This window comes from Propithecus coquereli, unplaced genomic scaffold, assembly GCF_000956105.1.
Source record: "Propithecus coquereli isolate 6110/MARCELLA unplaced genomic scaffold, Pcoq_1.0 Scaffold11, whole genome shotgun sequence".
NCBI lineage: Eukaryota > Metazoa > Chordata > Mammalia > Primates > Indriidae > Propithecus > Propithecus coquereli.
This window is the reverse complement of record NW_012134969.1, coordinates 10,984,262-10,996,614: the sequence shown is the minus strand read 5'-3', so window position 1 is coordinate 10,996,614 and position 12,353 is coordinate 10,984,262. Positions and strand designations below refer to the sequence as shown.

The window sequence follows — 12,353 nt, the reverse complement described above, 5'->3', positions numbered from 1 at the left end:
TTCTGTACACAGCCCACAGAAAGAAGATATTAAGGAAAAAGTATCTAACTTCATCAGATGTTATGACAATTTCAGTGATGGTAAAGTACTTCACACAGTGCCTAGAATCTCAACAAATGAAAGCTACTATGAATGTAGACCATTATAAACTACCTAATAATGTGTGGTTTTAGGGATGACCACTAATTTGGCACAGCATTTTCGTTATTCAAGTTATACAGCATTTTAACATCAGAAAAACCTTCTAATTACTTTTCTCTAAATGCAAACCACCCTTACCTTCCGCAGTTCAACTGTCACTTCATTTCTGTGTCTTCGCATTGTCTAAAAAGAAAAATAAAGATTACATAAGTATCAAAGTACTGATTTTACTAGTATATATTAATAAATTAAGGTCTCAGGCATTTGAGATTTAAATTTTTTTAGAAGTAATTTAAGGATTAAGGACTAAGTTTTATACTTTAAATGATGAACTATAATTAGCTAAAAAGTCAAAACTGTCTATCTTACTGGAAATCTGTTGGTTAATTTTGTGGAAGATGGACACTGCCTAGGGGCTTGGCTGTCTAGGATCCACTCACCTGTCCAAACTGTACCCTGTTTTCTATGGGGAATTATATCCTCCCCACTGTGTACAGTCTTGATGAAACCTAAAGTGTCTCACTCTTTCCCAGCTCAAGTAGGGCATAAGACCTAACTATACCAACAGAATTCTCTCCCCTATAACTCTGAATCTTAAGCAAAGTGGAAAGGGGAAATAAAAAAGGCATATTAAATTCCAAAGGAAGACTTTAGATAAGGTATTCCCAGTTCTTCCGTGTCCCTACTCATTCTATGAGCCACCTCATATTCTTCCAACAAATGATGGTTTTACTTAAGTCAGCCAGAGATGTTTTTTGATGCTTGCAACCAATAAATTCTATTTCTAATGATTCATGTTTTAAAAAACCAATGTTATAGCTTTAAAAACCACATGAAATGAAAATAAGTTTGAGATAGATATTTTGTATTAAAAGGTAAAACAAACTTACCTTTCTAAGTTTAATAAGAGGCTCTATCAGGCATGTCTTATAAGGAACCACTGAAATGATTATATAGCCCCCTCTGATGTACTGATATGATAGGTTCTTTTATTACACATTAATATATCATTACATCCTTACATTTCCAGAATAAAGACTATATGGTCATGGGATATTATTCTTTTAATATATTGCCAGATATAGTATGCTACTATTTTATTTAATAATTCTTTTGTTGTGGTATTTTTCTTAAATTGCAGTGATAAATTAATCTCTTCTTAAGGAAAAAAATCCCATAGAATCTAAATAATAATGTTTGCTAAATTTATTGAAATAACCTACATATAAACTTAGAGACATATTAAATGTAAACAAAACTGCCCAACAAAATTCAAATTAGTTGCATTCATTTAATGTGATGCAATGATGCACTGATAAAAACTATTATCACTGATAAGGTTCAACAGCAGAAAGAGCCTTGAATCTCATTCTGAATTTAATGTTTCTGCATTTTGACTTTAGTGTAGAGACTGCCTTATGTATTAAGTTCATCAAAAAAATGGTAATGCTGAACAATCTTCAAATACCAATATTAATGAACTGTTATTTGATAACTCTGTAAACTGTCCTTATTCACTTAAAGATTAGAACTGCACCATTGTTAAAATGTGCCTAAGTGAATATGTAATCCAATTGTTACTATAATTGAAAAGAAAAAATATTTTCATTACAATAACTACTACACTTAATTGTTTATGAATTGTTATAATTTGGTATGCTTAACAACAACAAAAAATCCAGGCAGTATATCTAATCCAAAATGCAATTAAGTTTCTGCTCTGTTGTCTGTGATTCACATTAAGATATTTCTATACAGATAGGAGTGGTGATATAACTTCTAAAGAACCCTAAATTAGGAATCCACACTTCATAGGTAGTTAGTTAACATTTGAAACACCCTAATCAGGAGTTAGCTCCCAGGTAATAAGTGCTTCACTATCAATATCTCAATTTAGGCACTGGTTTGTTAGCTAGCATAAGTTGGAATAAATTTTTATTGCTGAAATGGAATTGTTATTCAAGATATATGAGTTGACTAGAAATACAGGAACTTTGATTCTTCCCTGTTTGGTGTTTAAGAATCTGGCAGGCCCTGCAGCCCAACTTCAGAGAAGTTTCTGAGTCTACAACTCCCCTTGATCCTGTGTCCCACCCCTTCTTGGAAGATTCTGTCAATTTATCCTAGTGAGAACACTGCAGTATCTGCTTAGGGTTGAGGTTTTCTTGCAAGGTTGTAGTCTAGAGTCTAAAATGGCTAATAAGTGTATGGAACAAGCTGTATGACCTTTTGTGACTGCTTGCTAGTACATGTTTGTATATATAACAGAATTCTGTCTAAGAATTGTTTTATTGTAATATAACTCATTGGTAGTAAAACCTCTAAGGCAAAAATATCTATTACCCTCACCTATTTCTAATAGTTAAAAGACCATTTATTCACCCAAAAGAATCAATATAAGCATAAATGGCCAAACTGGCTTAGGTCAGTTAACAAGAGGTACTGACTACTATGCATGATACAAGTACCTCTGAGTTAGTCATGACTTACTCTGCTCTCTGAATTACAGAAAAAGATGGATTCTCCTCCCTTACACTCTTCCCAAACAATCCCATCTACTCTCATGTCTTCAATTATTGTCTGACGACCACTCCCAAATATCTTTAGTTCAACTCTCTCTCCTAAACTCCTATTGTGTAAATCATTTACCTATTGAACAAAAAGTGCATCTAAAACACACTGGGCTATACGCTTGCAACTAGAAGGCAAGTATAGAATTTACAGTCTAGCACAGGGATCAGCAAACTATAGCCTGTGGGTCAAATCTAGTGAGCAGTCTGTTTTTGTAGGCTCTGACAAGAAAGGTTTTTACGTTTTTAAGGGGTTACATTATAAATGATAAAGTATCTACATTATATCCTTACTTTTGCCTCTTTGCTGTCAAATGCTAAAATATTTATTATTTTAAGAAAAATGCTTGCATGATTTCAGGACAAGAAAATTAAAAAATTAAAAATTAAAAAAAAAGAGGCCGGGCGCGGTGGCTCACACCTGTAATCCTAGCACTCTGGGAGGCCGAGGCGGGCGGATTGTTTGAGCTCAGGAGTTCGAGACCAGCCTGAGCAAGAGCGAGATCCCATCTCTACTAAAAACAGAAAGAAATTAATCGGAGAACTAAAAATATATATATATAAAAAAAAATTAGCCGGGCATGGTGACACATGCCTGTAGTCCCAGCTACTCGGGAGGCTCAGGCAGAAGGATTGCTTGAGCCCAGGAGTTTGAGGTTGCTGTGAGCTAGGCTGACGCCACAGCACTCTAGCCTGGGCAACACAGTGGAAAAAGAAAAGGAAAAGGAAAAGAAAAGAAAAGAAACAAAAAAGAAGTTGTTTGTCAACAGCTGGTCTAGTGGAAAAGACAGTAATAATAAGTACAATAAGCAGTAATACAGAATGTGTTAAATGCTGAGATAGGTAAGTAAACAATAAAATTCTATATTGAAAGAAGACATAATCAGAGGGTTAGGAAAAGTTTCCCAAAGGATTAAAATGCGTGTGTATGTGTGTTGAGTGTTTGCGGGTGGAGGATAGATTGTTGTAAGGCTTCAAACTTAGCACGCTTAAAACTAATATATTAATACTTGTACCCTTCCCACCACCCTTGCCAAAAAGCCCCCACCATCTACTTTCCCATCAATTTTCCCAGTATCAAGAAAAAGTACAGCCATCCAAACAGTTACAAGAGACCCAATCCTGGGAGATCATCCCTGTCCACTCACTCTTACATCCTTTGAGATCTAAGAAGTCATCAAAATAGTATTGAACCTCCTAGCTCCACTGCCATTATCCAAGATTAAGCCACTATCATCTCACCTGGACCACCACAATAGCCTAACTAGTCTCCTTCTGTGCACTAATATCCACTTTCCACAATGCAGCCAGAGGGTTCTTTTAAAAAGGCAAAACCTGTGTTGTCATTCTTTTGAATAAAGTCTCTCAATGAATTTTTAAATATGCTGTTATCCCCCATCTCACAAAACAGTCACCAGGATAGTCAAACTCAAACCCCACAAGACAAAACCTACAAGATTGGGAGACAAAGTATCCCCATGAGTTCTCAAATACAAGCAGGATCTGCTTAAATCACCAAACTATAGGACTCACACAGTGTCAGCATGTATGCAGAAAGAAATGGAAGTGCAGAAGTAATGAGGCAATTGAAGGACCTGAGGACAGGAGAACCTCCACATCATAAATGACCAGAGACTTTGGAAAGGCAATTTGAGAACAGTTGCAAATGGAAGGAATGTTTGGAACACACCAACACTGTAACGTATGATGAGGCTAGACTCAAAAACAAGGAGCTGAAGTGTCTTTCCTGGACAGTATCCTACAATGAATAGAGCCAGATCTCAGAAAATTAGAAGCCATTTTTCCATTAATTCGTAAAGAACCACAGAAAATCTTGAGTGGTGATGTTAGAAAAGCTATCCTAATCCACCTCTCACTCTTAAAAGTTCAAGAAAACTATAAAAAAATGAACAGAAAAGGACTGGCTTTGAATCCCATGCTATACGAAATCAGAGAATAAGAAAGAATATTGCCACTGAAAGCCTGCCAAAAAGACATACCCACAAAACTGATAAAAACTGTATCCTAGAAAATGATAGAAAATGTAAAAGAACACTATCAATCGGAATTAGAAAAACTAAGAAATGAGGTCTTAGAAATCAGGAAAGAATTAGAAATAAAAGAAAAATTATTTCAGAAAGGAAACCTAGCTAAGAACAATCTCAAAAGCCAATACACAACAGATGATGCCTAAGACAAATAGACTATGTAAAGAAAAAAATTTTAATCAAAAAGAAATGAAGGTAAAAATTATCAAAATGTAAGTGACAATAAAGATAAGATCCTAAATATATATAATAGCATCCTCAAATAAGAAAACCAAAGCAATGAAATAGAGCAAATACTTAAAACTATAATTCAAGGGGAAAAATTTCTGAAATATTGAAAGAATATACCCACGTACCTGGGAAATCAATCCAGAAAAACCAACACTAAGAAATATACAAGTAAAACTAATAGATTTCTAAAAAGAAAATTGCCTCTAGACATCAGGCAAAAAATATGTAGTGATTTACAAGGTAAAGAAAATCAAATAATCATCGATTCTGACAGCAACATTTTATGCCAGAAGATAATGAAGTAACAAATATAAAATGCTCAAGGATAGAAAATGTTGAGTCAAGGATTTTATATCCAGTCAAAACCACTAAATTTAAAGTGTACAAGTAGTATATCAATTGTTACAAATACAGCTCAGGACCTATTGTTTATATAAGTTCTTCCTGAGGAATCTAATAGCGAATGGTCATCATACAACCAAAATAACTGGAGACACATCAATCCAAGGTGATGGTGAGTATTAAATTTAATTGCCTATAGAAATAAGACTAAATAGTCCTTATAAGGGATAAAATACAGTACATAACTGCTACATGCCCTGACAATGTAGATAACAAACATGAGGAGGAGGATGGGAAGTGTATATGAAAAACAGAACAAGTGTAAAGACTGCTCTATAACTACAGTATTAGCAGGAGAGGAAAGGAAATTACCTCATTATCAGATGCTGAGGGGGAGCAGGGTGGAGAAGAGGTTAAAGCAGTGCTGAGAGAGATGTTTACAGCGCCAGATGCACATATAAGAAGGAAAGTTTCAAACCAATAATCAAAGCTCCTAGCTCAAGACCCTAGAAAATAAAAAGCAAAATAAACCCAAAACAAGCAGAAGATTGTAATAAAGAACAAATCAATGAAATTGAGAACAGTAAATAAAATTAATAAAACAAAAAGCTAGTTAGTTCTTTGGGAAAAAAATCAGTAAAATTGACATAAAACTGATAAGAAAGTAGACATACAAACCAATATCAAAAGTGAAAAAGGTGGTATCACTCTCTTCCTTACAGACATCAAAAGAACAATAGGGAATACTACAAACAACTCTACGCACATAAATTTGACAATTTAGATGAAATGGACCAATTCCTCAAAAAGCAAAAACTACCACACCTCACCCAATATAAAATACTTATTTTTAAAAATACTATAACTACTAAAGAAATTATATTTGTAATTTTAAAATTTCCCTTCCAGGCTCAGATGGCTTAACTAGAGAATTCTTCCAAATATCTAAAGAAGAAGTAACACCAATTCAACACAATCTCTCCAACACACAGATGAGGAAATACTTCTCAATTCATTTTATGAAGCTAGTATTATCCTAATAACAAAATCAGACAAGATGGCTTTAAAAAAAGAAAACTACAGGTCAATATGCCTCATGAGTATAGATGCAAAATATTACCAAATAAAATTCAATATACTGAATTATACACCATGACCAAGGGGGTTTTATTTGAGGGATGCAAGGATAGTTCTGTACTTGAAAAATGAATGTATGCCATACTAATGGGCTAAAGAAGAAAAATCAATGATCGTATCAATGCAGAAATAAGTATGTGACAAAATTCAACATACATTAATAATAAAAACACCCAGAAAAATAGCAATAGTGGGGAATTTCCTCAACTTGAAAAAAGAACTATAAAAAACTTATAGTTAACATTTTAATGGCAAAATTCTGAATATTGTATTTTTCCCAAAGATTGAGAACAAGACAAGGGTGTCTGTTCTCACTGCTCTTTTTCAATGTAGTGCTGGAAGTTCTAGCCAATAAAATAAGGAAAGAAAGTAAAATAAAAGGCATACAGATCAGAAAGGAAGAAATAAAACGGTCCCTCTTTGCAGATAACGTGATTGTCTACAGAGAAAATCCTAAAGAATACCAAAAAACTTCTAGATCTAATAAGTGAGTTCAGAATACAAGATAAAAACTAATTATATTTCTATATACTAGCAATGAACACATGGACACTGAAATTAAAAAGACAAACAATATCATTTATAATCTCTCAAAAAATTAAATACTTAGGTATAAACCTAACAATACATGTACAGGGACATGCGTGCAGAAAAGTACACCACACTGATGAAAGAATTCAATGAAGATCTAAATAAATGGAGACATATTGGTGTTCATGGACTGGTGGACTCAATTTGGCAAAGATGTCAATTCTCCCCATACTGATATACAGCTTTAATGCAATTCCTACCAAAATCCCAGCAATAATTTTTATAGATATAGAAAAGATTATTCTGAAATTTATATGGAAAGGCAAAGTAAATAGAATAGCTAAAATAATCCTGAAAAAGAAAAATAAAGTGGGAGGGGAGGGATTAGTCTAGTCAATTTCAAGATTTACTACATAGCTACAGTAATAAAAGCTATGTGATATAGGGATATACACATTGATTAGTGGAATGGAACAGGGAACCCAAAATTGACCTACACAAATATGCCCAACTGATTTTTGACTAAGGTGCAAAAGCTATTAAATGGAGGACTTTAATGGGCTTTTCAACAAATGGTGCTGGGCCAGGCACTGACATACAAAAATATAGATCTCGACTTAAGCCTCACATGTTATTAAAAATATTAACTCAAAATGGATTACACTCAAGTGTAAAACTACAAAACTTTTAGGAAAAAACACAGGAGACAAATCTTCGGGATCTAGAGCTACACAGAGAGTTCTCAGACTCGATCCTTTACTAAAAGCTTGATCCCTAACAGGAATAAATAGGGACTCCATCAAAATTAAAAACATTTTTCTCTGTGAAAGCCCATGTGAAAAAGATGAAAAGAGAAGCTAGAGACTGGGGGAAAAAATTTGCAAACCACATACCCAACCCAATAAAGGACTGGTATCTAGAATACATAAAGAACTCTCAAAGTTCAACAGTTAAATAACCAATTTAACGGGCAAAAGAAATTAAGAAACATTTCATTGAAGAGGATACATAGATGGCAAATAAGTACATGAAAGATATTCAATTATTAACCATTAGGGAAATGCAAATTAAAACCACAATGAGATCTTACTAAACACATCTAAAATAAAAAATTGTGACAACACCAAATGCTGGTGAGTATGTAGGATTTTCATACATTGCTGATGGGTGGGAATGTTAAATGGTACAGCTATCCGAAAAACAGTCTTAAACTAAACATATAATTGCCATAGGGCCCAGCAACTGTACTTCTGGATATTTATACCAGAAAAACGAAAACTAGTGTTCACAAGAAACCTGTACACAAATGTTTACAACAACTTTATTCCTAATAGCCAGAACCTGGAAACAACCCAGGTATTCTTCATAGCTTTAACTGTGATCCATCCATATCATGGAATATTATCTAGCAATAAAAAGAACTAACTACTGATACAGGCAACAACTTGGATTAATCTCCAGGGAATTATGCTGAGAGAAAAAAGCCAATCCAAAAAGGTTACATACTACATGATTCCATTTATATAACATTCTTGAAGTAAAAATATAGAAATGGAAAACAGATCAGTGGTTGCCAGGGGTAAGGAAGGGTAAGGATGGGAGGAAGTGAGCGTGGCTACAAAAGGGAAACACGAGAGATCCTTGTGGTAACGGAAATGTTCTATATCTGGACTGTATTAATATCAATATTGTACTAGAGTTTTGCAAGATGTTACCATTGGGGAAATTGGATAAAGGGTACACAGGATCTCTCTGTATTATATTTTATAATTGCATGTGAATCTACAATTACCTCAAAATAAAGGTCAATTTAAAAAAACTTTAAAGATATATTTCACATCAGACGCTGAGGGAGAGGGGAAAGAAAAGGCCACAACCAATTTCAATAATGCATATAACAGGGAATCAAAAAATAATAACTAAGGAAGAAGCTAGGCACAGTAGCTTGCACCTGCAGTGCCAGCGACTCAGGAGGATTGCTTGAGGCCAGGAGTTTGAGACCAGCCTGGGCAATATAGCGAGACCCCCATCTCTTAACTGACTATTAATAACTAAATAGCTAAGAAGGAGAGGACTAAATAAAGCCAACCACTGTAACAAAAATACAAACCTTCCAAAATACCAAAAGTATACTAAAAAATAAAACAGATCACAGACAATGACTATTTTACACATAAATATAGAATAAAGAGGAAATAGGGTAGAGATGACAAGGAAACTAGAACTTGACTTTAAAATCATGAAAATGAACTACATATGTACATGACAAAATCAAATTTAAAAAGAAAAGCAATCCCTAAAAAATAAAAAAGAACCTAAATATGTATCCGGTTGGCAGCATAATCATACAATCCCACCTAACTTTTCAACACAGGATTTGGACCATTATATCTCTAGACAATCCTAAAGAAAGAGAACTACAAGGAAAACTTCAAACTGTTTTCAATAATCCTATTACTGGTTCTAGTGCTGGTATTGTTATTCCGAGACTGTTATGTGTATATTTGGAATAAAGAAATGAGTAAAAATGTGATATTCTAATTCCATCATTCCCAGTATCAGAGAAAACCAGAAATTTCAGCCTGAGAAAGTAGATGCATAATAGAAGAGGTTAAGTAAAGATCTGTAGTCCTAAATTTCAATTAGAAATATTAATATATGTATTATATATATAATTTTTAAAAATTCCTAGATCTATCCACTCCAAGGTGTCTGAGGCTTAGCAACAAATGAACAAATCAGTGCATGGGCAGTGTTTTCAAAATAAAAGGAACCAGAGAATTGGCTCCTGGCCAAGGAGCAGGAAAGGTACAAGAGAAGCCTGCAGTATCTTAACATACCAGATATCAAAGATTACCAGAGTCAAAAAAACTCAGGAGCCAACATGAAGAGTCTCCAATTGTTCAAAGACGGTGCAATTAGAGTATCAATAAGGATAATAACTACAATGAACTGAAACACACGTTTCAATCTATAAATCCAGAATATAGCTGGGCCTGGTGGCTCATATCTATAATCCTAGCACTTTGGGAGGCTAAGGCAGGAGCATAGTTTGAGGCCAGGAGTTTGAGACTAGAATATGGGAAACACTCAAACTAACTATAGTCATCATTGAAAGATGCTAATTAACCATCTCCTTATTTCGAAAACTGATAAAAGTAAAGAATCATGCATTCATTTTGCCCTGTCTAAACAAATTTGATCATAGGGCAATGTAATCAATTAATAAACGGGGGGAAGTTTCTCTTTATAGAAGTATTCTAGCTAATAAAGAAGGAATGATAGAACATCACCATTTTACAACTCCTAGTAAATAACGAATTTGGCAGTGTTCCCCAGTGGCTGTCAACACAACGGAAAGAGACAACCAGACACTACATGTGTCCTGATGGAAGAGAAAACCATCACCTAAGATGCACTCTTGTTCTCGCCTCCCCCCAAAAATCTGAATCTGATAAAGCCTCCAGATTCAACTATGAATTTACAGGAAATATAGAGGTGAGTTAACTATGTCAAATGACACCATAAGGTGTAAAATCCAGACTATGAGAACCTCTATGAACCTAGTTTCTTCAACAAGTAAAGAAAAAGATAGAGACGGTGAGTTTAAAAGATCATGATTTAAAATGAGCCTTCAAACTTTTATCAATCACAATGTATGGATCTTGTGAGGACTGATTTTGGGGTCAACCTGACTGGACCAAGGGATACCCAGATAGCTGGTAAAGCAAGAATTATTCTCAGTGCTTCAGTAGGCAATGAGCCTGTCCCTCTTCTGTTGAAAGGGAAACCCAAGTGGTCTACCATGTAATTAGAATGACTGGGCTGCCTCAGGTGTGAGGGTGTTTCCTGAAGAGACTGGTGTTTGAATTGGTGGACTGAGTGGGGAAAATCTACCCTCGATGTGATCCAATCAGCTGGGGGCCCAGATGGAACAAAAAGGGGGAGGAAGGGCGAATTCTTGCTCTCGGAACTCCAAGTTCTATGGTCTTTGAACACAAAGCCACGCTACCACCTTCCCTGATTTTCTTGCTTACAGAAGGCCTGTCATGGGACTTCTCAGCCTTCATAATCAAGTGAGCCAATTCTCCTAATAAATCCCTTCTCCTTCCTTTCTCTCTCTAAACATTAACATATCTCCTATTGGTTCTGTCTCTCTGGAAAATCCTGACTAAATGGACCTTATTTGGATACTCATCCAAACAAACTTTAAAAAAAAGACATTTAAGACAACTGGAAATTTGAACAATGACTAGATAGTTGATAGTTTTAAAGGAAGTATTCTTAGGATGAGGTTTTTGTGTACGTGTGCAGGAGGGAAGTGTGGTAATGGTACTGTGCTGATTTAAGAATTCTTATATTTTAAATAACTTGTATCTTCTCAATAACAAAAACAGTATATGTCAGTTCTGAAAGACCTCATACTTTTGAGAGGTCATCTGTTCTATTACAACTGGATCCTGGTTATAACAGAAAAAATACTTTTTAATGCATTGCTGATCTTATAGAAGCAGTAAGGAAGAAGACAAATCAGTAAGGTTAAACCTAAGGCAGAAGTCATCAAAGGTAAATAAATGAAAAGAAAGTGTGAGAATAATTGCCTATTTCACACTGAGAACAGAAATTAAGTCCTGGGCCCTGATGTAGGGTTGGAAAGCTAAACCTTAACACTTAGGTTATAAAATATAAAACTACAGCAAATATTTAAGAAAGAGAAAAATGGAATTAAAAATATCAGCAAGCCAGAAGAAATGATTAGAAATGACCAGCAGACTTGAAAAATAAAAAAAGAACCAAACAGAACTTTGAGATATGAAAAAATAATTGTCAAAATACAGATATATGACCAATATTAAGAACTCAACAGATGGGTTTTACAGCAGATTTCATGCACTAATAGTTTCAGAGATCCTATCAACCTTAAGACAACTCAAAGAAACTATCAATTATGAAATTAGAGGCACAAAAATGATAAATACAGAAGAGAGGGTAAGAAACATAGAAGACAGAATAAAAAGTTATAAAATAGTGTTTATCTGGGTTCCAGAAAGACAAAGGCACTGGGCAGAAGCCACAGGTGAAAAGAGAGTAACCAGAACTCATAAAAAATAATAAATCACATATTCAAGAAGCTCAACAAACTCCAAGTAGGAAAATAAAAAGAAATGCACACCTAGATATATCATAGTAAAACTGCAGAGCACCAAAGGGGGGAAAAAAAAGAAACCCTAAAAGAAGCTGGAGAAAAACAGATCATCTCCAAAAAAACAACAGACTGAAATCTAACTTTTAAAAAATTCTCCATTGGCCGGGCGCGGTGGCTCACGCCTGTAATCCTAGCACTCTGGGAGGC

General features: G+C 34.7%; 1 protein-coding gene across 1 annotated transcript in view; it reads right to left on the bottom strand.

Moving 5' to 3' along the window:
* KPNA3 (karyopherin alpha 3 (importin alpha 4)) overlaps positions 1-12,353 on the bottom strand; it is an 84,363-nt gene that overhangs the window by 43,184 nt on the left and 28,826 nt on the right. The window contains exon 2 of the mRNA XM_012648948.1: positions 280-324. Within this exon, the coding sequence (XP_012504402.1) occupies positions 280-324 (45 nt within the window). The remainder of the gene's footprint in view (positions 1-279; positions 325-12,353) is intronic.